The sequence below is a fragment of the Halichoeres trimaculatus genome, unplaced genomic scaffold (genome assembly GCF_033239565.1).
Source record: "Halichoeres trimaculatus isolate MK-OKI-2021-1 unplaced genomic scaffold, fHalTri1.1 fHalTri1_scaffold_15, whole genome shotgun sequence".
Lineage (NCBI taxonomy): Eukaryota > Metazoa > Chordata > Actinopteri > Labriformes > Labridae > Halichoeres > Halichoeres trimaculatus.
The window spans coordinates 8,507,376-8,533,697 of NW_027437193.1; the positions used below are offsets into that span (position 1 = coordinate 8,507,376).

At 40.7% G+C, this 26,322-nt stretch overlaps 1 protein-coding gene across 1 annotated transcript in view; it reads right to left on the minus strand.

Annotated features, from left to right (window-relative positions):
- LOC141804596 (contactin-associated protein-like 4) overlaps positions 1–26,322 on the minus strand; it is a 151,306-nt gene that overhangs the window by 105,842 nt on the left and 19,142 nt on the right. The window contains exon 2 of the mRNA XM_074689112.1: positions 7,406–7,516. Coding sequence (XP_074545213.1) covers positions 7,406–7,516 — 111 coding nt within the window. The remainder of the gene's footprint in view (positions 1–7,405; positions 7,517–26,322) is intronic.

Genomic DNA, 26,322 nt, shown 5'->3' on the forward strand with positions numbered 1-26,322 from the left:
GCAGGTCTGGAAGAGCAGATTTTTCTAATCATTAGTGAAAACACTTCAGGAAGGCTGGAGTATGATGTTTTGCAAAGATTTCATTCTCAAGAATGACATTCAATCATACCATACAGTCAAGCTCAGACTAGTAAATATGCTTTCATGTTTCAAGGTAACTGACTTGTTTTAGTGAGCTATTTAATTTTACAGAGGCAACAAGAATTATATAACAATTCATGCTATTAGACAAAACTGCCTTCTTTTTTGTTACAATGTGAGGGAATTAACACAATGTGATGCAGTGTGATACACTACAGAATGGTACAGAGTTGTGTGATTTTATCTGACTGGAAGAGATCTATTGTGATAGGAAATGCCGGGATACACTGGGATGCGATACATTGGGATGTGTTAATATGTGATACAGCACAATACCATTCATTAAATACAATACTTGTTGCATTTTGATGCAATATATTCAAACACTGTATAAAACATGGACGAAGCATCTGCTACGTCACCCTGAAACCGTGAAATGAAGCCAATCTGCTGACGCAGCTACTTTCGCTATGATGCCGGCTGTGAGTTTTTCTTCGAGCAGCTACAGGGCACCCAGCAGTCATGTGACCTGAGCTGTGGCCCTGATTGGAAAATCAAACAATCCTAATGACTTCTAAACCGCGGACATAAAAAAAAAAAAAAATCACTCACTGTACAGTGTGTGCCGATAGTGAACCAGCATTTTAGACCCAAGCCGTTTTGTGAACCAGCCTTTAAATATGTTTTTAATGCTGTAAAAGTTAGTTTTTATGGCTGGGTGTGTGTGGCTTCTAGTCTTTCTGCAGCCAGCCTCAAGCGTATTCTTGAAGAACAGCATCTTTTAGCACTTCCGCATAGGCTTCATTTTTCTTACAAGATGTTGCCCCTCGGATATAATGTGTTTCAGTGTGGTATGGTGTGATGTGACAGGACAGGGTATAATGGCATATGACACAGCCTCTGGTTTACAAATATTAACTAATACAGAAGTGGTACAATCTGCTGTTTTTCGAGTGTACGCTTGCGGCTGGCTCTGGAAGTACCGAAAGTCACACACACCAAGCCAAAAAAAGCAGTTTTCACAGCAGAAATAAACACATTTACAGGCTGGTACAAAAAGGGTAGGAAGATTAAGATCACAAGTTTGCCCAATCAGAGGCACAGCTCAGCTGTACTCAAAGCCTCCGTCACTTCCAAAATGGCCGCAAGAGCTAATTTGCTTCAAAAATCTATTTGAGAACCAGACAGGTGACGTCGGGGAGACTGCATCCGTTAATTATACAGTCTATGACTGTGGCAGGATACCTGAAAATATGATACAGTACAGCAGGACATGCTACGATAAGATGGGTTACATTACAATAAGAAGAGATACAATGAGATGCGTTATCATTTGTATCAATACAACGCAGTAATGTGTGACGTGATGTGATATAATATGAAGCTATATGATATTGCAACATTATACATCACAATACATCTCAATACAGTGAGATATAAAGCAATAAAATGAGATACGAGCTTGATTTAAGCATATAAATCATAACATAACAATATAATATGGTCTGAAACACTTAAATCCCACTGATTTGATATAATGTTTTATGATCCAATATGTACCTGACATAAGGCCCCTAACACAGCATTACAACAAAGTGGGTGAATAATTGATATATCACAATTATGTCACCTCATGATGTTTAATTCTCTGGAGAGTACAGATTTTCCCCTGAAGGTTCAGGTTCATGATTAATGTCATGACTGCAGACGTTAAGAGTTGAAAAGTAGTGACTTTGTGCGTCAAAGCAGCACTTCACTCTGTTTACAGAATCCTCCATCCCCGGCCTTCCTTTGAATTTCATGTCGGCAACATAATCTGCATCACAAAGGGCAAAAATATCACTCAAAGATATAAGTGTGAGGGATGTGGAGGACGAGGACCCTTTTACATTTTGAGCAACAGTGGTGGTAGTGAGGCCAAGGTTGTCATTACCTGCAAACAATGCATCATGGTACACGTGTGCAGTGTGACGCATCCAGGTGGGAGGAGAACCCAGCTTTCTTGCAAACTTGAGAAAAATTCAAGGGCCCAGATTACCTGCTTAATGATTGAAAGCTCAGGAGCATCACCGTTATTTTTCCATTTCCTTTTTGACAAATAATTTTTAGAAGAGGACTGTTTTGCTAGAAAGAGATAATGTTTTAAGACTGTGAACACCAGGGATGTATTTTCATTATTTTGACAAGCAAGCAGAGTGGAGCAACAAAGGCAGAATTGCAGCCTGCAGCGATAAAAGTGTTAGGATGAGGAGTTAATTGTGGAGCTTTTAAAAGCCATGGAGGACAATAAAATATGTAGATCTGCAATATGCTGATTAGTCAGCTATTGTCATACAGTCGGACCCAATTTAAAAGTTCCAATTAAAGTTTCACTCCCCTGTCAGATCGCGGTCTTTGGGGAAATGATTACAGTGGCACAATATTTCTTTTAAGTCTATTCCAGAATAATTGCAGTGGTGTCACTGATAACTGTCAGTCGCCCACTGAAGACCAAAAATGTTTAAACATGAAGGCTGCTATTAACATCTGGCACAAAGACAGAGCGGGCTAAATGAGTCGGCAGAAATGAAAATGAAAAAATGAGGCTGCAGACAGATTGAAACCAATGATTACAGTCGAGCAGAAGATGGACAGGGACAATTTAGATGAAGGAATAGAGGAGGTGGAGAATGAAAGGGAGACAGATGGAAAAGGAAAGAAAAATGAGAGGCTCTGAATCGAAGAAGGTGGGAGGAGAATTGGAGAATAAAAATAAGAGGGCAAATAAAATTGAGGAATAAAAAAAGCAGATGGAAAGACTGAAATAGTTGAGTCATTTATTCTCTGGGACTGTGCTAAAAGGCCATTCATCTCCGATCGATAGACTATCAGGCCTCTTTATCCACTCGTGCTGTCAGGCTGAGCCATCAGGCCTCCTCTGGGATCAGCTACATCAGGTCAGAGACTGAAGAACAGCGCCGGGTCCTCTGCTCTCAGCACAGAGAGAAACTGTCGCTTTTATGAAGACAGAGGCTGAAACACCATGAAGGAGGTTGTTGTCTCTCTTTGGCAGAGCTTTGGGGTTAAAAAAGAGTTGGTCTCACTATCGGTTCCTATTCAGAGTTCTCCTTTTTTCAAGACCAATGACTTGAAAGGGAAAGTTTCTTCTAATGAGGGTATCTGCCTGTCAATCACACAGATGGCGGATAGACCGGTCTTCTACTTGTCTCCAGAACATGTCCTGTATATCTCACTCTCAAATTTGGTGGAGCCAGCTGATTCCATTACTATTTCTCTAGCATCACTGTAGAACACAAACTTTGAAAAATTGCTGGAAAATTTAGAGACTCTGAGATTTGTGCTCTTCTGTAATGGATCGTATTAACTTTTCTGAATCACTGACTTCTCATCTGGGGCTATTAAGAAGTCAAAAACTATATCAGTCCAATCTTTGGTTTACTAAAGAGTTCCTGCAAATTTAATCACCCTGGCCTCAGCCTCAGCTCTGCTCTGTGTTTAATGCCAAGCAGCAACATCAACTGTTGAGCCGTTTTTTTTTTAAATCCCTGGAAAAAATGAGATGCAACTATTGACTGGCTTCACAATTCAATGTGTGTTGAAATACCACGCCCTTCTGATCAAAAAGGCTCTGCTACGTCAAGAGTTTCAGTCGTCATTCTCAAAAAAGAGCTGTAACATTATGTTTGGTGCAACCTCCAAAGAACAAAAGCAAAGTGACACCTGTGGGGCACCAACTTAAGCTGCCTTTCTCGTAAAGAGATATGAAGGCTGTGCTATAAAAGCTATGCTACATAATTGCTACATACAATCTTAGCAGAAAGCTATCTGAGATGATGGATCAATAAAAGTGTGGGATTGCCGTCCCTCACCAGACACCGAAGAAACAATGATACAAAATAACTTTAAAGGTAGGGTCTTCAGGTATTTTCATTACTTGTTATTAAACAAAAATTCTGAGCTCTTTCTCCTTGGCTCAGTGCCGGCAGCAGCGCACACCCACAGCCTCCGACCGTGACTACGTGAGCACACTCGCTAGCCTAGGCAACAATCTGCAGCATTGTGTTTCTAAGAAGTAGAGACTGTAGAGCCGTGCACCTGACTTGGCATGTTAGCACAAGCTAATCACTGGTATTTGACACATCTCTGTTAGCAGAGAGCCAACTCACGTCGCTCTTTGTCCCATGCTGCTCTCCAAGTGCCAAAAGGCGAGTGAAAGTCGAGCCAAGCTTCAACCTTGTTTAGTAAAGTGCTTTATCTGTTTGATGTTTTGTTTCACTTTGGTTGTTATACTTTCTCTGTGCTACATCCACTATTGTAGCTGCTCAGGATAGCTTCTTCTACTCGCCAATCAACACGTAAAGTCACTTGTGCACTGGGAGAGCTGTGATTGGCTGATGTATCCTTGCTTACTCTCCGCTCAGAAATGTTCCGTTACATCCAAAACATCAACATACAGGCAGAGGAGGGGGTTTGAGGCAGACACAGACACTGACACCTACTATTTTTTATGGAAAAAAACAGCAGAATCTACTTTTAAGATGTAGAGAGACGTTATTGGTGAGTTATTTCAAAAGAACATTTAGCTGGCTCTGACTTCAACTCAAACATGTCAGTCAGGCTCATGGAGGGCAGGAACCTCCTGTGGAGCAAAAGTGCAGCTCATTATCTTTCTAACTTTTTGATTATAGCAGGAGGTGACAGAAAAAGTTAGCAAAAGATAATTGGATTGTGGCGGCTGAGCATCTGTAGCGACATTCCTTTTAGATTGTTTGATGTTTGCTTCTCCTATCTTTGTGAAGCAGAATTAACCAAGCATCGGATCTTTCACCAACAAATAGGAAACGTGAGCTGGGGTGAGACTGTTGTGAGGCAAATTAGTCTTACGTGACTGATGGTGTGTTAAATAAATGTAACCCAGCGTATTAACCCTTTAAACTCTAAGGTCCTATCTACCTTTCTTAAGGTCACAAAAGGCGTACCTCTAAGCTATGTCTTGGGACCTACTCTGTTCACAGTTTACATGACTGCTCTGTGTGCAAACTTGCCAAATGCCTCACATCATCTTTATATAGATGACTCGGTAATGGATTGCTGTTTACACTCAATTGCACCAGAATTTGAATTCTTGCAATCTGCCTTTGATGCAGTGCAGATTTGTCTGGAAAAAATTAAATGGTTTGAAAAGCTAAAAATTCAAACTTATGCCTTCTTCAAATGTATCTGTTCCTTTTGGGGATACCTCACTCAATCAGAACTGTCCATGGTAAAACTCTACAGATGGTCACCAATTACAAGGACTTGGGACTAAGTATCTATGGCAGGGATCTCAAACTCGTGCCATGGAGGGCCAAGAGGCTGCAGGTTTTCTTTCCAACCAAAAACTCCACCAGCTGATTTCACTGATTAGTCCCTGCTCTCTGTTTGAAAGTGAGGTAATCAGTGAAATCAGCTGGTGGAGTTTTTGGTTGGAAAGAAAACCTGCAGCCTCTTGGCCCTCCATGGCACGAGTTTGAGATCCCTGATCTATGGGAACCTTTTACTCAAAGTTCATGTCAGAAATCTGACCTGCCTGCTCGCTTTGTGGAGAATTTACCACAACACTTCTTGCAGTGATCTCTTTTTGGCTCAACCTGACTTCTTGTAAAACTTTTTCTCGGTTGGCTTACAGGAAAAAAAATCAAGTGTGAATGCATACTCATGCTTGCAGCTATTCTCAGTGGAACATTTTAGCATTTAGTTTATATCCAAAACACAACCAAAAAAGCACAACCATTTAAGTTATGTAACTATTCCTGCTAGGGATATCTAAAACTCGTGATAATTTCACAAAATACAAGACAATGTTAAAAACTGAACTGATACACACATAAACTATTCATGTAAACATATATGGATGATTTCAAATGTATAATGAAATCCAGACGTGAGCCTGACAGATGAAACCTTCTCCAATGTTGCAGTGTAGGTGGTTTTCCAGGGATCTGATAATCCCAGTTCACTTAGTGGGTAAATGAATTGAGAGTGAAGTAACTCCTGGGAGAAAAACTAGCGGAGGCAGAGTGTTAGCAGCAGCAGAAGGATATGGAAATGAAATGGAGATGTTCATTTATTCATTGATTTCCTCAGCGAGCAGCTGGGGTTGCTCTCTGGGATCCTGGGCTATGGATGTGACACATGCTGGTTTTCTTATCTGCCTGCTACGTGATGCAGAGAGTTCGGAAAGTGTGTGAAGATACTTAAGTGGTTGAGTTGGTTAGTTAACCAGTTTGTTCACTATTGATACAAAAATAAAGACAGTTAATTATCATATCTATCTGCCACAGTGGAGCAACTTTTTTTGAATCACAGGTCTGTGTTTTGAGCTGCTGAAATATCATTGATTTTTCACGTCTGACATCTTTGGCCCGCCATCCTCATGCAAGAGTCAATAAAAGATCAGGAAGTGTTGGCAGCATTACTTCGGACTGGCATAGCACCAGTGAGAGTGAGCAAAGGGCAACGACGACAATTAGATCTTACAGTCTCTCCTAAAAGACCTGATGTATCTGTGCAGCATGTGCCAAACCTCTCCTGCAGCAGTAAGGCTGGTCGTGTTGGCGGTGAATCAAAGTCTGCAGACTCTCTAGAAGCTTATCATTTTACTGTGAGATGGAAAAGGCTGAACACAAATGTATTGTTTCATATAGCAGGGATACTGAACTATCCACTGTTACTGGTTGGATTAACAAACAAAGAAAGCAGATTGACACAAAAGACTGCTGGAGAGTTGCAGTCTTTGTTCTCCTCGCAGCTCAAACAAACAGAATAAATAATGAAGTTTGGTCCCTGTAGAAAGCTCCACAATCAACCACGGCCTTCATTTTGTCAAAGCTTCTCATCAGGATCAACCACAGAGCTCCCAGCAGGGTCAAACAAACACCATCCACATGCAGCTCTCTGACATAAACCTTAGAAACAAACAGAACTTAACAGGAAAAGAAATGTGGGCAGGAAGCAACTCCTAATCCTGTCTTCTTCCTAACTAGTCACAGCTGAGTTACCTTAATGGATGCAGAAAAAACACCTGTTTGTTGTCTTGTTCCCTGAGCAGAAACAAAGACTCTAATCCACTGAGTGTGATTGCACCAGAGCAGCTCCTCACCAACAAAGCTGATACATTTGGCACTGCTGCATCCTCTCTTTTGTTTCAGTTAGACTCAGATAAATCAGTCTCAGCATACTGCAGATCATCATTTCTCAAAACGCAATGCTTTCGTTTCAGTCAGCTCTTTTCTGATGTTTTGAGCTCCTCTGATGACAGTTTAATGGGTCTGAATATCCTTACCTTCCCTCCTGTTGAGTTTGGCGAAGCCTGGTGCGTGGCTGCTCGACAGCTGGGAGGAGCTTCTGAAAGATGATGGCGGCAGGTTGGACACCAATGAGCTGTCACACACCTCTGTAAAACAATCAGAAAGCAGAATGAAGATACTTTAGTAGTGTATCGAAATTAAAACCCATAACTTAATAAAGAAAAGTGAGTTGGTTTTGTTTTGCTAGGCCGCGCCCCATTGGGGCTGCCTGTTACAGCAGCTCTCTCTTCCTTGTGCGTTTCTTGTTATTTTTTCATCTTTTTTTTCATCACTTTGTATGGCCTATTTGTTGGACACCAACTGGTTTTGTCTTCAGTACCATTTTAATTTTTTTTGCTCCTGTGTTTGTCTGGAGATTCCTCATATAACCATGGCTGCATTGTTTACATGTGAAGTCAGCTGTAAGCAGGCTGTAGCGTGTCAATGCTAAATGGTGCAAGGCCTGATGTTTCCCCACAAGTGAGGAGAAGGAGGTGAGGACAATGTGCTGGTTCTCAGGTGTGAGCTAAGAAGTGACGACATCAACCTGTTCTTCCATCCATCGTTAATGGGAATGTAAGATCTATCTCCAATAAGATGGACAAGCTAGCCATGATAACCCAGCAACAGAGGGAATACCAGAGGGCAGAGTAGCATCATGCTGTTCATAGACATGGCTAACAGAGCTAACACCAGACACCAACGCCACATTGGAAGAGTTTCACCTGCTGTGAGCAGACAGGATCCAGGAGACAGAGACTGAACAGAGTGCTGAAGAAGCGCAGTCCTGGACCCTGTGGGGGCTGGCTGACTGAAGGATGACGGACAAGCTGTCAGGATCTATTTTCTTATGGACCTTTATGCACTTTCTATACACTTACTAACTTGTGTTTTCTTGATTGCTGCTGTGACTCCTGAATTTCCCCTCTGAGATAAATAAAGTATATTCTATTTCTATTTTCTATTTTAAGGAATGATGCTGAGTTAACTCAGAGCCATTGTTGTTGATGTCACACAGCTCATAATGTTCCATACTTATGATGCTATGTAAAATATGAAAATCCATTTCAATGAAGGGTTTTAAACAAACTATATTTTAATTTCTGCTGGAAAATAATTTTGAATGAATCTTCTCTATCTCTGCTGGTGTCTCCACTTTTTAGCAGCTTCAAAACTGGTTGAACCTGGTTGTTGTACATTCAGACCTGATGTCACAAATTTCAACAAAGTTTCAACATTTTAACTTCGGTCATGATCATCAGAAAGTGAATGTACAAGGTTCAGGCTTTGTGTAATAAAACCCCCACCCAAATGGCAAATGTTGGATTTTATAGAAATACAACAGCACTTGAAACACTAGTACTAATGTCCCACTAAAAGGCTCCTAAAGACAGTATATGGGCGGTAAGTGAGCATGAGCCTCTCACAACCCAGCCTGGATAGACACCATTTAGCAGCTGAAGAGGAGAGCAATTTTATCTCTGAGCTGCAGGTTTGATGTCAGCTAAGTGGAAACAGGTCTCTGCCTGGATGCTGCAGTCTCTTAAACAGCAGCATCAGGTTAAAACAGAGTGTTTCCTCTTTTAGCAGGAATGTAAATACTTTTATAGTTCAAGTTTTTTAAAAGTAGTGGGACATAACACTGCAGAGAGGTTAAGAGAACATGGATCAAGAGTAGAAAGCAGAGTATTACACACAGCTGGAGATGGATTTTTATCTCTCAGCCTGACTAAAATCTGGTGATTACTCACTGATTGTAAAAACAGCTTTGTTCAACTAAATCATGCCTTTCAGAATTCTTCCTCTGTCATTTTTAAAAGGGTTCAGACACTGAAATCAGCGACCACAGCCTCGTCATCATTCCTGCAGAGTCTGTGAATATCAACCAAAGAGCAGCTGAGTGGAGTCTAATGACTGAGGAGCAGGTTTAATGTTCCCCAGGTGGAAGCAGGACTTTCAGCTGTAATAGCAGCATATTAGACAAATGAAGAGTGTAATAATGTCCACTTGGATAAATGAATGTAATCGTGTTGTCGAGATGAATGGTGTCCTGAGCTCTTCATTACAGAATGGATGCTGATGGAGACAAATCAGCCGTGTCAGAAACCTTCACGTGAGCCACACTTTAATGGTTCATGGATGATGGACTTTAATACAAACATCATATGTTACATATATAAATTATGTTAATTAGAAGTGTTTTAATTGGTATTTTTCTTGGTTTCACATCGGAGCTCACAGACGCACACAAGGACATAAATTAAAGCGTGATTTGTTAAGCGTGTAAGCAGTTCATACTTCTCTAAGACGACAATGATAGGAAAATACAAAATGATACAGCATGAGACAAACAATACATTACTGTTCTAACATGCTGTGTAAATATCCTTCACACAAACATGCACATATCCGCAACCCCAATAAGCTAAAGTCAAACTAAGCCTGCCTCCATCTAAAGCCTCTCTGTTAATGGATGTTGTTCTCCACCACTGAGACAAGAGCCAATTACTCTGATTCACGCTGCGGTCGATCAGGCCCACGACTCTGACGAGGCTTTAGCTTCGATTACTCTGTCAACACGACTGTCTTCATCTGACTCTGCTCACCCAACACACATGAATGACTTCACCTTAAATGAGAGATATCATTTTAATAACACAACCTTTGAGTCAGTCCTTCACATGAGACAGATGTCACAACAAGATTAGATCATCTAGCTTTAATAAAAGTAGATAGTGCCTGCATGCAGTCATGATGAAAAGTCCTCATCTAGAAATTGGCAAAGAAGTGGAGCTTGTTACAACGCGACCATCTGCCAGACAAATCAGTCATGTCCCTAAATACACTTATCTTGCATAATTCTTGACATTAATGCAGCTTTAACACACAGGAAAAAAAGTTGACAGCAGCTGTTATGAATAAAAACGAGGCAAACAGACCAAATAAGTTTTGTGAGTGTACTTGTTTTTTGTTTGTTTTTTTAAATTATTTTATTACAAACCAGTAGGGATTGGGGAAAAAAAAATCAAAAATCAATATATCAGGATTTTTTTTTATTTGACAATATTAGAATCGTGATTATTTGTCAAAAAATCTTTTTTTTTTCAAATTCAAATTCTTAATTTCAGTCTTTGTTTATAAACTGGATTGGAAAAAAGTTACCACTTTTCTCCAGCAGAGGGTGAAATGTTTTTCTCTGACTCGTGCGATGTGCACTTTATGGGGTAATATAGATCCTGATATAGTCTGTAGACATTATCATCATTGTTTAACTTTTTCAAATTATCTGGTGTTAAAAAAGCCAACTAAAACTCCTAAAAAATCATAAATATTAAATAATCACAATTTTAAGTTGAATCGCAATAGACTCGAATTGCGTGAATAGCATATCGTTCCAGACCTACAAACCAGGCTGTAAAGATATTTTACTGCGCTTTAAAAATATTCATCCTTAACTGTGCTCAGATTATGATTCCTTTGCTTTTGACAACAGCTTTAAGTAGACACTCAAACTTCAGTTCAGTATCAGTGCTCTGATCCAGCCCTACAGCTCTGTCCGTTCTCTAAAGACCTCAGGTCAGAACCTGCTGATGGTTCCTCAAACCTGTTTCAAAACCAGAGGAGACAGATCCTTCAAAGCGGTGGCGCCCCGTCTCTGGAATGAACTCCCTTCGTCCCTGTGTTCCCTGGACTCTGTAGAGACTTTTAAAAAGCATTTGAAGACTTTCTTTTTAAGCAGGCTTTCAGAGCCAGTAATATTGATGTTAATTTTTATTGTATTTAAATCAAATGGTTTTTAATGTGAAGTGCTTTGTGACGCTTGTCTGTGAAAAGTGCTATACAAATGAAGGTTACTTACTTACTTACTTAAACTTCAGTTTGTTGCACTTCTGCACTGGCTTGATAAATCAACACTAGAGGTCACCACTTAGTAATACATGAATGTGCGATGTTAATGTTTACAACTACTGCTAAAACCATTTGGCAGCCATTTTTTCTTGTAAGATTTACAAATCTATATATTTGATTATACAATTATTTTGTTTTCTCTTTTTACTTTTATAGCAGTATAAGTTACATATGTAAAACTTTTATCTGACAGTTTTCGCCCTCTCCAAAGTTGTACTAATTTTGTATGTTGGTTTCAGGACTCCTTTGAAAATAAGACACTGCCTCTCATGGCTGTTCTTGTAAACAGCTGTAACATGTTGGTGAATTTCTGTTTTCACCAGGTGAAAACAAACAAACAAAAAAGGTTGTGGAACATTTGTAATATTTTTTCCACTGTTTTCTGGCAGATATCCTCTTTTTGTGGATCCCTCAGATGGAAAAAGATTTACCCTGTAAAGCTACATCAAGTCGTACTTTGTGCTCAGCAATGTGCAGTTTTATTCAGATGTGTAGCTTGTTCTGAGTACAACTAACAATGGCTGGTTAATTTTTGTTTTAATTTAAGCCTTTTCAGTGAAACTAGCTCTTCGTCAGGTTGATTTAGTCAGATGTATTTTACAGTTTTCTTTGCATAGATATAAGACCAAAAAGATACCTCTCTACACACTGCAGACTGGTTTACTGTTCCTACAGGTGTCCAGGATGTGGCTCTCTTTTTAAATGTTAAAAAAGCATTGGCATTGTGTTTGATGAACTGATTCCTATAAAATATGCAGCTGAAAGGATTTCAACTTTTTTGTTTCCCTAAGGCTTGATAACAGATTTAAATTTCAGTCCAGCTGCCTCAAGTTTCACCTCACTGACTCTGGGTATTTTCTTAGTGATACAGTTTGTTGTAGCAGTTACTGTTTGTATCTTAGTGCATCTTTGATTTATTGAAATGAAAAGTGTTGTTTTAAGTTTCATACATATTAATTCACCATTAAAGTCTGTTTCTCAAACATCATTTGGCCTCCAGCCCATTGCTCCTCGGCCTGACACACACTTGTTACCGTGGGAGGTGAAGGAGCCCTCGGCAGGTGAATTACAGCCGTCTGAAGAGCTGAAATGAGAGGGACAGCTCTCCACCACCGAGTGCTGTAATCCCCCAGGAGATAATGTGTGGTGAGAGCACAGTCTTGCTGAGGAAACACTAAGCACAGAGCGAGGAAGAGGGGAGGAGTAAAAAAACACCAGGTCGCTTCTCCTCGGCGGGGATTTGGCATTTAAGAGGCGACGTCCCTGAAAGTGTGACCAGCAGAGCACAAACACAGACAGCTCAGAGGAAAGTGGAGCTAAATGTTGAATACCTGCTGGACTCTGCAGCCACTGAACCTCGACACTGACCCTGGCTGTGTCGAACAGAGCGCGCTCCTGAATATTAAACTGCTGCTCATTCCTCCTCAGCACAAAAACAAACACCTCCTTTCTCTTTCTGTCAGCCTCCAAAAAACAAACTTAGAAAAACAAACTCCCTCTGACATTTCTACTTAAAGAATCCAAGCTGGTAGCAGAATAAACCACAACTCCTACAAAAGCAGACTTTGCTTTCACTTCAAATAAGAAAACTTTCAGGCAAGTCACGTAGAAAGATCTGCGGAAGAGTTTGTCATACTGGGGAAAAAACATGAAGAGACTTGTTTCAGTCTGTAATACACTGTAGGGAGTGACTGGGCTATCTCTTCCTACAACAGGTTAGAGAATAACAGAAATAATTGGTCCAACACTGGATCAGAAAACAGAGTTTTTGCCTCAGGTGAGACAATAAAAGAAGAGAAGTTTCAAGAAACTCCTGGGAACTGTTCTGTTGACATCTGAGTGATGGAGATATCTTTTCATTTCACTCAAATATCCTCCTGGAAAGTCATTACTCACCTCCTGGCCAATTTATCGTCCATACACTGTCAGACATGATGAATAGTGAGACTGACAGCAATAAAAAGCCTGGGGTGTTCTGTTTTCTGAATCTTTGGACATCTAAGGTCTTCATACGACCTGGCAGGCTGCAACAAGAGACACTGAGGGTTCAAGCCCGCTTCATTCATCTGCATTGTCCACTTCCACAGTTCTGGTAAGTAGCAAAGAGCCAACAGAGTCCATGACAGAGCCGGAGACCCTGAATACCGATGAGCTTCATCCATCACCTCAACAAACAGCAGTGAGCACAAGGTCCTGCTCCTCAGAGCCTCAAAAAGCCCCACAAACCCAGAGTTCAGAGTCCCTCAGTGCGAGCAGAGTGGAGACTTATTTATCCATTCAGAGCGTGTAGCAGCGAGCGGGATAATGAGGCCGCAGACATGCTTGTTTTTGCTCCAGCCAACAATCATCCCCCAGCAGAAAACGTCGATGTTCATTTCACTAATCCGCACATCTCCTACATCCAGTTTGACCCAAAGGGGTTCAAATCTGTTTCTGGATGGATATGCACAAACAAAGAAAAATAAAAACACTGTTACCTTATGTTGTTTTTTTCTCTCACACTGTGCCTCAGTTGGATTCTTCACTGTTCTGAAACTCTGGCATAAATTCAAAAGTTGTACTTAAACAGTTTGAGTGTGGGGAGTGGGATGAAACTACAGACCAAGGGTTCTGAAAGTTATCCCAAAGATACAACCACTGAGATAAAAAGACTAGGACAACACTGAGCAAAGACACACAGGCACAACAAATCTAAGGTTTTTTAAAAAAAAGTATCAAAAATACTTTGTGTGGTCCAGGAATCTCTCTTTAACCAAAAAGAAAAATCGCCAGATACCTGAAGAGAAAAAACTTAAGACTTGGGTTGAAAAAAAAAGGCCAAGTTAAAACGAAATGCTCTTTGAGAAAGTTTTATTTAACAAAGATCACACTGGAAAGGGGAATAATAGCTAGGCGCTGCCCTGTTGTGGCAGCTCTGTTTCTCATAATTTTTATCCTCTCTTTTTCATCATCTTTGCATTTGGAGTGGATCATTATTTTGTATGGTGATCATAAACACCAAACTAGTTATACCTTAAGTGGTATTTTTGCTGTTTTTGCTCCTGTGTTTGTCTGGAGATCCTACATGTAACCATGGCACCATTGTTTACGTTTGAAATAAGCTGTTAGCAGCCTGTAGCATGTCAATGCTAACTGGTGCAAGGCCTGATGTTTCCTGTAAAGAGGTAAGGATGACATGCTGATTCTCAGGTGTGAGCTAAGAAGTGACAACATCGACATGTGCTTCCATCCATCGTTATTGGGAACGTAAGATCTATCTCCAATAAGATGGACGAGCTAGCCGTTGCCTACCCAGCAACAGAGAGAATACCAGAGGGCAGAGTAGCATCATGCTATTCACAGACATGGCTAACGGAGCTAATACTGGACACCAACGCCACATTGGAAGAGCTTCACCTGCTGTGAGCAGACAGGATCCAGGAGACAGAGACTGAACATCTATTTTCTTATGGATCTTTCTGCACTTTCTATACACTTTCTTACTTTTGTTTTCTTGATTACTGCTGTGACTCCTGAATTTTCCTTCAGAAATAAAGTATTTTCTACTCCATTGTGTTTTATTCTATTCTGCCATGTTATGCTCCACTCTACGGCATTCAACCAATAGTGTCACTGCAGCAAAGTGATGTCATGCCCTGCACTGTTTCTGTGTGAAGACAGTCTGACTCTGCACTACCACATAATAATATAATACCACCTAATTCGCAATCACGTGATCGAATCGAGACATCCCCGGGCTCAACCATGCTCTTCTTTTCTTCATCTTACAATCTGTGGGTATTCTGTGATGTCAGTCTCCGTGGAAGAGGAAACTTTCCCAAAAATCTCATTTTTTAGGTAAAAACTTAAAAAAATATAACCAGGTGATTTTACAACAAGTATAACTATTTTTTTTTTTTTTTTAATTCAATATTGTGATCCATTTCCATTGAACTTGAACTAAATGCAGCTAAACTATGCAATGCACCTTTAATGTCCCATCAAAATCATTATCAGATTTCAACAAACCAAAGGAAGGGTGCAAAACAGCAGCAACAAATGTCAGGGTATCTCACTTACTACTGAAAAATTGATATTTGTACGAAGATTTGTTGGATTTAATGATCTCCTGAACCTCTCTCAGTGTTTCGAGGAACACTTCAATCTGCATCTTCGACTGCAAAACTGTCAAAGAGCTACTAAAGTGAGTGCCTCAGCACATTACACTTTCCACTGCGAACGACTCGAACAACAACAGAAATATTTGTTCATCTGCAGCTCTTCATCCAGCTGTCAAACGTACGCCTGCGTGATGTTCATCCCCTCTGGCCTCCAACCCTGAGCCAGCTGGAAAATACCGCATAATAAGCTCATTATACCACACACTCTGTATGTTCAAAACGCAGCCCACACACACATCCACACAAACAGCATCCTACTGCATTACACTGATCTACCCCTGACTCTGAAGGGATAAAACAATCACGGTTCTCACTGAGGCTCGCCACACAGAGCGGCAGTGTGGGTGTGTGTGTGTGGGAGACAGACATCAACCAAATGAAGTGATCAAAACAGCGGCGAGCAACCTCGCAGCAGCACTTAAAATCTCTTTATCTTTAAACTGCCAGGTTTAAGTCACATCAACACAGACGGCGTGAAAAGATGCTGCTGAGAAAACAAGAATTTCATCAGTTTTTATCAGTTTGAACGCCGCTGCAGCCATAAGCATTCAGCCAGAATCATAACGGCAGAATTATGCAGATTCAGAGGGAGTGCTGCAGGCTGCATCATTCCTGCTAATGGCTCCAGGAGGAGATATGTATAATAAAATATCTACTAATACACCAGCTGCACTAAGTAAATAATTTGAATATATTTGCCTGTAAATATCTCTTAATGGGGAGCGGTAGACCAACAAGTCCCCGTGGAAAAAACTGTTTAGCACCAGATTTAATTCTGTTCTGTCATTCAAATAAAAAACACAGAGCAAGGATATTCACAGCATCCAAGCACCTGCACAAATCTAATTTATTTCCAAAATGAAACACTGGATTGGACTCTGGGGATTCATAAAATTGAAAACTCTGCATTGCAGCAGAAGAAGAGCCCATACCACTAACTATTTCCATGCAAATGAGAGCCAGAGCAGCAGACTGTACACTTTATCTTGTTATAGGGACAGTAGGATGCTCAAATATTTTAACAAGTGCAAACTTAAAGTAGAGCAGTACATAATCGCAGTGTCTATACTGTGCTACAGTATTGTCTTATATTTGGGTTATCATTTCTCTGCAGTGTGGTTTTAAGCTTTGTTACTGCAGCATGTTTAATTTTAGGACTCTTAAAAGATGATACATCTCAGAGAGCTGACCTGTTTATGTAAAGGTCTAAAGGTGGGTGTTCCGATGCATTACAAGTTTGGTTTGTTGAGTTTGTAGGAACTACTTTATCTGCTCATAAAAAAACTTCTCTGAGGACATAAAAGCAAAAAAATGCCCAAAAAGAAAAATCTATTCCTGCTAGGCTGCAGAGGATCACAATGCCCCAGAAGACAGTTTTACTCTCTCTTCTGAGTTAGTGAAAGCTGTGCTTTAATGAAGTTCAACCTGGCTTTTTTATTTCACATAAGGGACCTGGGCTCTGATCTGGCAACATCTAACCCAAAATACAGCAAATCTGATCAGCAAGAACATGATGTAAAGAGGTGGTATCAGGTATGTCTACTTCAGTGCAGGCAGTGTGAGGCAACCAAGCTCTGACAAGGGAGGTTTTAAAGAGGGGGTATTGTGCTTTTCTTTAGGCCTTATACTGTTTGTCTGGTAACCTTGTAGTAATTCTTTTCTCACACTGATGTTTTAGAAAAAGCCTTTTCTCAGCCTCTTTCTGAAATGTTTGCTTTTGCTGCTGTCTCTTTAAGGTTTTGCATTCCACAAACCCCCTTCCTTCTGATTGGCCAGACCTTTCAAAGTGTTTGAGGCCCGCCTCTCTGATGTACTGACTTAATTATGAGATCTTGATGAGACGACCTCATCATTTTCACACGTCTCGTGAGGATCTTGTGTTTTTTCTCCTCCTTTTTTTTTTTTTTTAAACAGATGGTTTTGAGTAGTAATGACAAAGGTTTTTTATAACACATGATTATGTGAATGTAGTTTTGCATGAGCATCCCAGAGTGTATCTTTATCCCCATGTTCAACATATGGGAAAGCATCACTCTTTAACATTTACATAAGCTGGTGAGACAGTCACTGCTGACTTCTCGAAATAAAGATCCACAACAGGAACGTGAACTTATGTTTGCACTCCACCTCGGAGCCCAGTTAATGTCACAAGCTGCTGCCATAGTCCCTACTCTAATCTTTATACTACATCAGAGTGTGTACACAGACAAGGCACCAAAGCTTTCTTTCTTCAGACAAAACAAGTTTTGGAGCCAGTGATGCACTTTTAGGTGCTCTAACAAAGTTTTAAAAAGTGGCAGTGTTTTTGTTGAGGCACCAAAACTCTCCCACTTGAAGTTTGAACTGCAGTAAAGAAGAATTTATCACAGACTGCACAGGGAGTGCTAAAACTAAGCTTCCTTTCTCAGAGGCTGTATAGGTGTCAGATTATTGGTTCAGAGGCTGCCCATACAAAAAAACATGCCTTCATCATTTAACCCTGCCGTCTGTCTCAGGCTGCGCTGCAATAAACCTGCTGAGCTCTGTTATAGGTGACGCTGCTCCTTGACTTTGACCCAATGTGCTTTTAAAGCTTACATTCACAGTTTCATTCATCGATGCTCAACAGCTTGACCTGGCTTTGTATCCGCATTGTGTGAACTTTTTCCATACCATACCGACTTAAGCCGGGCATACACTGTGCAATATTTTAAATTGTTTGACTCAGCTCCATCTCAAACTGCTTGACTCTATCGCTGAGTTCAAAGTTCGCAGCCCACGAATCATGTTCTGACACTTTACGACCCGATACTCTGTTGTGACTTCACTGCTCACACTATACGCCCATGTGTTGGACTCTGTATCCTTCTTCTTCTATGGTGTTTGGGAGCTGGGCTCTTGTATCCAGCTCTGCAACGTCAAAGGGAGGAGAAGAAAAAACCCAGAAGTGGGAGACGCACACCAAAGATGCTCAACAAAAACAAACACACTGCCTTGGCAATTTGTGCCATTCTGTGTGAAGAGTGAAGAGACAACAAAAAGAAGAAGAAGAAAAAGAAAAAGACATGTATAGGCAAGGAATTGGCTGGGCAGAAATGGGCGATACGGTCTCTCAAATCTTAAGTGAGGACAGGAGGTAAGCGGTGACAGCTAAATTGAACTTTAGACCAACTTCTTCCAACTTCAGGCGTCACTTCAGAGATCGCACATGCTCTGTGCAAGAGGTTAAGGTAAAACGTTTCATGGTACTGCTTCTAATGTGCGATACCTTCATGAGGGGTGATCAGGAGTGAGCTCGTTGTGAGGTGTCAATCCCTTCTCGTTACCTCCTGTATACTTCATAAAGCACGACACAAGATTGAGCTGAAATTTGGCCCAATCCAAAAAATAGTCACACAAGTGGCAAATCGGCTCAAAACAAGCCGACAATCACACAATGTACGCCCAGCTTAACTCTACTGGTCCTGACTCTAAGTTTTAACCTTCACATGGCCACTGCTCTTCTTCCCCTCATTTATTTAAAGGGTTATAGATACATCACTCATCTGTAAAGCATAGCTGTGGACCACTGGGAAGCATGGTTGGCTAAAAGAAGAGATATATCTGGGCTATTCAGTTGAAGTAAAGAGAAGGGAGGCATTTTTCCTGAGGATAGCTGCAGTGAGACAGACCCTTTACACCCTCGCTGTAACAGCTGGTCTGTGGAGACCAGAAAACTGCACTGACACTGCAATAACACACATTTTACACCAGCTACAAAGGAGAGAAATTGGATGTCATGAGTGAAAGCATCTACGTGGCTCTCTGTGCGTGTGCGTGTCTGTGTGTGTGCGTGTGTGTGTGTGTGTGTGTGTGTGTGTGTGTGTGTGTGTGTGTGTGTGTGTGTGTGTGTGTGGAAAGAGCATTTTTTTTACACCTTCACTAAAACAGGAGCTGCAGTCACAGCATGTACTTAGGTTTACTTCACAGCCATCCTCCCTCAGGAGGCATTAGAAGATAAGTGCTCCTTTAAAGAAACTTCTCTGCGGATAATTTGATGTTCTCCATCTTCTGCCGCCTCTCTAACACTCCAACAGAGCTCTGCTTTCCTGAGGCTGCAAACACAATGACTACATAGATCTCTAAACTAACTAAAAGAAGAGTTTCTCTCCTTTGAGAAGTCATCCAGATGAGTTTTGCAGAACTTTGCAGCAGAGACAGAAATTTTGCACGCCAGAGTAAGTGGTTGAAGCTGGGGTAAAAACTATGACGGACTCCAATTAGAGCAGCGATCAGAAATGTAGACATAGAGAAGATATCCCGTCAGTTTGTTGGTTACATGTTTCAAAAGTGGGAGATTTAGAAACTGTACTTTAAAGGATCACAGCTGTCTTTGCATGAAAAGGAAAACTTTCATCATATAAAAATATATAGACTGGGCTGAAGACAGAGAAATTAATCAGAACTAAAGATGGAGATCATGAATATTCATAAGGGGTGAATTATTTATGTTAGTCTGATGGATCATAGGCTGATAAAGAGAATTTTACATTTATAATATAAGATTTACAAACTGCTACATATTCATATGTTTCTGAAATCCCTGAATCAGTCACAGATCAGTTTGGTTAATTCTTAAAATAGTATGAAATCTTTGCCAGGATGTCACAGGAGTTGTTCAACTGTGGTCTTCCCAAAGCCCTGCCCTCACAGGTCCCCAGAGTCCTGGCCAATCAGAGGGGAGGGGGGTTGAAGAGCACAGGGCCTTAAAGCGACAGCAGCTAAAAAGACACAGGGTTTTCTAAACACCAATGTGAGAAAAAGTGGAGTGTCTTTCGATCTGCCAATCGTATGAAGCTGCTACAGGGGTGCCAGAGGGACAGTATAAAGCCCATAATACTGGTTTTGAGTGTTTGAAAATTGTGGAACCAAGTCCTACATAACACCAAGTTGTGATCCCCATTCCTCTTTGGAGTACAAACTTTACTCCAGATAACTCCACACCAAAGATAAACACTGCTGATGGGAGCTGTGTTGCAAGTCACAGAAAATTACAGGTTGTTTGGCTCCACATCAGTATTACACACTTTCTGTCTGCCCGTCTTTAATTTAATCTTTCTGTTGATGCTCGAGGTCAATTTTATCTCAAAGTTGATCATGTACTTCACAGAAATTCAATTTTTTGGTGTGTAGTTCTCCAGGTTCACACTCCTGTGATATGACCTGATATAGTTCAGACCTGCAAAGCACCTTCAGCTTCTCTCTGCTCCCCGAGGACCCGAGCATTTCAGATATGACCTGTTTACAGTATCGCTCTAAAGATAAGAAAGCTGTATTCAAAAACACCCATGTAAGCTCGTACACTACTCCCTTTTTATCAGATGTTTCTAAATGTACTGAGCAGTGAGTGGTACATTTAGGTCTGTTAAAAGACTTTAGTGAGGTATTCCCAAGGTAAAGTGGTTGATTCATATCAGAGTCTGGATGATTGAAATCATGGTAAATGGCAATTTAATGCTCTTTCTAGAAAATTTCAAAAAGGTATTGACAGTTAAATGCAGTCATATATCAGTACTTGTGAATGTGTAACATTGAATCACGCTATTTGTTCCTCCTCTTACCTGAAGTAAGTGGATTAGGGGATCCACAGAACATCAAATTTTATCCAGGGAACATAAAGTCTGAGTAGCTTTGCTTCCAAACCTCTCGTGTTGCCTAATTTCACCATGAGTGCTGTGTTTTGTGAGTAATTCAGTCAGGACTATCAGTTTTCCATCCTGTTTGTTTCATTTCAAGTACCTCTAAACTACAGAGTTAGTTTTACATCAGTAACTTTGTTGATTGGTTGGTTTATTTAGTCTTTTAGCTGACTTTATTTCCACTCAGGATGGGATGGTTGCTTTTTTGGAGCCTTTTTTTTGTTGTTAAATTTCAAATTATCACTACCTTTAAACTTCTATGACCAACTTTGTTGGGTACTTTGCAAGAAAACAGTCTTCTATATCTAAAACTCCTGATGAGGGGAACCTAAAAGAATAAAAGGGGTGTCTGTCTTGGTCTGACATACTTTGTGTAAACTGCAGCTGATTCTGGCCTATACTTGTAGCCAAGACCGCCTCAGCCGAGATCAAGACGCTACCAAGACCAGAGAGCACCGAGAATAAGACAAGACTGAGACAGACCAAGTCAAGACCATTGACTGTAGAGTGGACAGTGGCTTTGACATTTACCATTGTACCATTTTAAAGCAAAAAAAAAATTGTTCCAGGCACCACTACTGGCAACTGTTGTTAATCATGACGTAAAGACTCATTTTTAACCTCTTAACTGATGAAAATGAAACTTTTCAGAAAAAAAAAGAGGACTGGGACAAAAGGTAGCCCAATGATATCTTCAAATCACCACAACAATCAGATGTAAGAAACATTTCTAAGAGGTGTATTAGTTTTTTAAGGTTCAACCACAGCCCATTTGGAATGGCTGGGGAGATGGATTTTTTGACCTTTACTGCAGCCTGCCACCAGGGGGAGCAATTTTCTCAGAGACCGAGACCAAGAAAAAGAAAAAAACACACTAATGTTGTAGTTAACATTTCACCATAATCTGCATGAGTTGTATAAAAAAAAGCACCGTACTGGAGTTCAGCTAGGCATATTAGATTGTGTTATTTCAGATACAGGCAGTATAGAGACAGTGGATGTCATGTGTGTGAACTGTAAGTCGACGTGTCTGTAGCAGTCTGGCTGCGTCCCTGTTCCAGCAGGTGTCATCTACACAACAACCCTATTTTTGTCAGATGCTGGAGCAATGACAGGTTCATTTAACAAAAAACAGTCAGTGAAAGTGCAAGAAGCTCAATTCATGCCCCCCCTGCATAAGTCAGTGCCCTGGTCGGGACACCCTGGTCCAAAAAGTTGGGGCAAGCCCATGCTTGTCAGCATGTATCTCTCTGCAAACATTATGTTCTTCAAAGAGATGATGCTGCATTATAGAAAGTTATGCTTTGCAAAGCCAGCAGTGTGCTTGAATATTGTAGGCTTCAAATCCCTCTGAGACCAATATGTCAGTCCAGAACCCACTGGGGTCTTGACAAGACTGAGACCATGAAAAGCCAGTCTCAAGAACAACAAGCCTATTCTGACCCTATCATTGAGCTTCTCTAACCAGCATCCTATCACCTTTTTAAGCATTAACTCATCAGCTGGGCTGGTATACTTACACTATTGCATTCTTACAAAGAGCTAACACTCTCAGGGTGCTGCAGTACTGAGGCTGAACATGAACACACACACTCCCTTTACAATCAGCGTGGGTGAAACTGTGGAGGCAGCTCAGAATGTGCCAACTTCTAATAGCTACACACTTTGTCATTATCCTCCTTTATATTCTTCTCTTTCATCCTTCAGTTGAGTTTTGTCCATGCCGAAGCTCCACTTTTTCTTCTTTTCTTGTACTTTTTCCAATTTTCTTCATCTCTGGCTCATGTCTGACCTTGTCACCCTCTCTTGCTGTCCTTCATACCTGCTGTCCTGCCTGTCATCCTCGCTCTCCTCCCACGTCTTATGAAGTAAAATCATCTCAGAGATGTGAGCCGCTGCTTCCAGAAAGCAGATGGTGGCTCGTGCACACAAACAGCAGAGTCGTTGAGGGATGAAATAGGAAAAGCGGCAGAAAATGTCACCGCAGTTGTGAGGAACACAGAGGGAATACTATAAGCAGACGGCATGCAGACACTGAGCCCTGAACTTTATCCTCTGACTTTTCATTTCTGCTGCTTTCGTGTTTCTCCTTCCTTCTGATCTCCCTATTCCTCCTCCTTTGTTCTTACAATAGCTCTGATTAAACTCTGTTTTGTTGAGATTATCTGTGACTCAGCTCTTTGCTCCTCTCTGATACAAGTTGACCCATTTGCTTCCTTTAATCAGCAGCCAGAGCAGAGCAGTGGTCACCAGGTTCATAAAAATACATAAAAGAGAAAACATTAGACTGCCGTACACTTCCACTGTATCTTAAAGTAAAAAAAGAGAAAACCTTAAAGCTGTAACAAAAAACTAGCTGCTAATCCAGCTCACTGTCTGGATTTAACAACCACATCAGTCATTGATGGCTGATAGCTGTTAAGTTGTTTGAATTTGAGAGGACCTTCTTAGGTTCTTTCAAAACCCTTATTTCTGAAATATCAAAGCAACATGCGACTCTAGACAGATTTCCTGTTTAATTTGACTCACTGTGTCACAACATTGCGTAGTCTATCAAATCTAGAATCTCTCTAGCCCTGTTTCCACCAAGTAGTCCAGTTCAGGTCAGTACACTTTGGTACAGGTTGGATTGGTTTGGCCTGATCCTGTTTGTGTTTCCCCAGCCAACGGTGCCCCCTTGTGATGGGCGGCGTGTAGGCTGGGTGTCGATAGCCAGGTCAGTTACATGATAGCAGCACGGCACAGTGTACCCCACTAATAGATCCAACAAAGAAGAAAAATGCAACACAGTAACCAAAGCGCAACGATGGACATCTGGCAATTCGTCTTTTTCGTGATTGTTATGTGGCTCTTTGTTACACAGCACAATCAAGCTTTGTTACAGATTTTTATCAACCAATCAACAGTCTGAAGTATAGTAGTTTCACCTTCCGGGATCAGATCGGATTAGTCTGGCATCCCAACAAAAGGGTCCCAAAAAGTGGGATGGTTCATCTCAGTTATTTGGGGATCTGTCTTGGGATTAGTCAGTGGAAACGCCACAAAATGTGTGCTGTTCCGAGACGAACCAAACTGAACAGCTTGGTAAAAAGGGGGCTACCGCATTGACATGGCATGGTGTGGTAAGGTTTGGTATCTCATAGTATCGTATTGTACATTGTTGCACAGTGTCAAATCATGTGGTATTGTATCTCTTTTTGAAAATTATCTATTATCTAAGGTTTTTTTTCAAGTTTTTCATGCTTTGAATCAGAGGAGAGAGCATGGTAACCTCTCAAGCCATGTCCTAAACCAATAGGCCATCTATGCCCAACAGTATAGCATCTTATCATATGTTACTCGCTTGTATAGCATCTTATCATATGTTACTCGCTTGTATAGCATTGTATCTCATAGTATTGTGTTGTGTTGTGTTGTATTGTGCCGTTAAGTACAGTACTCTGAAACACCTGCAAATTTCATTGCTATGGCACCTCATTGGGTCCTAATTCTGCATTTAAAGAAAACAGTGGTTCACTATGAGATAATTAAACCTTGTAGAGCTGGTGTGATAGGAAAGACTCTTCAGTTTAAGACAACAGGAGAGTGGCAAAAATCTCCTCAAACAGGATACTGCTAACAAGCTTAACTACAGCATTGACAGCACACAGTGCTGATAACAGATGCTACCAAAAAGAGCTACACACCCGCACCGAAACTGAACATTGCTGAGTGCAATGAGGTCATCCCAGTGGAACAAAGTGGGTCTCTTTGTCTCTTAGGGAAAGAAAATAAACACAAAAATAAACAAATAAATAAAGACTGCCTTAATGGTATAACTTTATCTCGGATTTCAGTTGAGGTTAAACTTTCTGAGAATGTCCAATAACCCCAGATGGTGTTGAGCAATGACCTTTGAGACAATCTGTTGCTGAGGCTCTAATCCAACCAATCAGCATGATTTTAGAGTAAAGCGAATGATTGGTTTCATTTGGTGCAACCTGGTGCTGATATTAATAATTATCCAAGGATAATCAGTTATGCTATTGACTAAACTAGGAAAGTTCAGCATTGTGCTTGGACCAACTTTTAAATAGTGATTAACTGATGTTTAAGATTGACAACTTTTTCTCATGTTAATACACAGATTAAATGGGTGTATTAATCTTTTCCTTTTAATGAAACAGTACAATAACTTTGCCTGCTTTCTCTTTAAGAATAGTTGAAGTTTTGATCAATCTATCTATGTGTCAGTGTTTAGAGTAGATATTTGCACAGATTGCAAAACACACACATTCCTTCTTCCGTCTGCAGTCAGAAGCTGCTCTAACAGAGACTGAAGGAGCATGGTGACCTTGGTAACTAATGCAGTTACACTTGGTAAGTTTAATGCCCCCAGTAAAACGTCCAATTACGAGGGTCATAACTAATGTGTCTGCTGCTGCAAATAGAGTTGTAAGCGTAAAATCCATTTATTGCCGGAGTCTGCTGAGTCACACTGAACGAGGATCATAATCTCAGCAGATGAAAACTGATATCCGAAGCGACAGCGAGTCATCTTCAATGAAGACAGTTCCATCTGATAAATGGCTTCATTTTTCAGGAGTCAGGAGTTTTGGGTCGGCTCTAAAGAAACACAGCGGTCCAACAGGTCTCGGTATAAAGAGACAGAAGGGGAGCTACAGCCTCTATGATTATCCTGATCTGGGTTTGACGAATCTACATTCATGACCATTACTCTACACTCGTAAGATAACATGAAATTCACATGAACTGCTTCATGCCTCCACAGGTTTTCAACCATGAAAACAAAGTGTAAAGGTTATTTACAGTCAGTCCCTAGGATACAGGAAATATGTGCCACAGGCAGTAAAGGCTCAAGCCAGCTTCTTGAGTTCAGGATCCAATGAATTCACAAGGAATTGGATCAGAAAAAAGAATTGATACCAGCAAAAGTATCAGTCAAACTTCGTCAGTTCTCACCTTTTGATATAGGAATGATGTATTTTTTTAATAAGTGCTGCTGATTTGGGATGGAACGGTTCACTAAAAACATGGTTCAGTTCTTATCACAGTTTTGTGGTCACAGTTTTCAGTTTGGTGTACATTGTTGTTTTTAACACCCCAGATTACCATAAACCCTAATAATCCTTCATTTACAGATCATTTTTAATTGATTATGTCACATACAGTCATGAAAAACCTGAA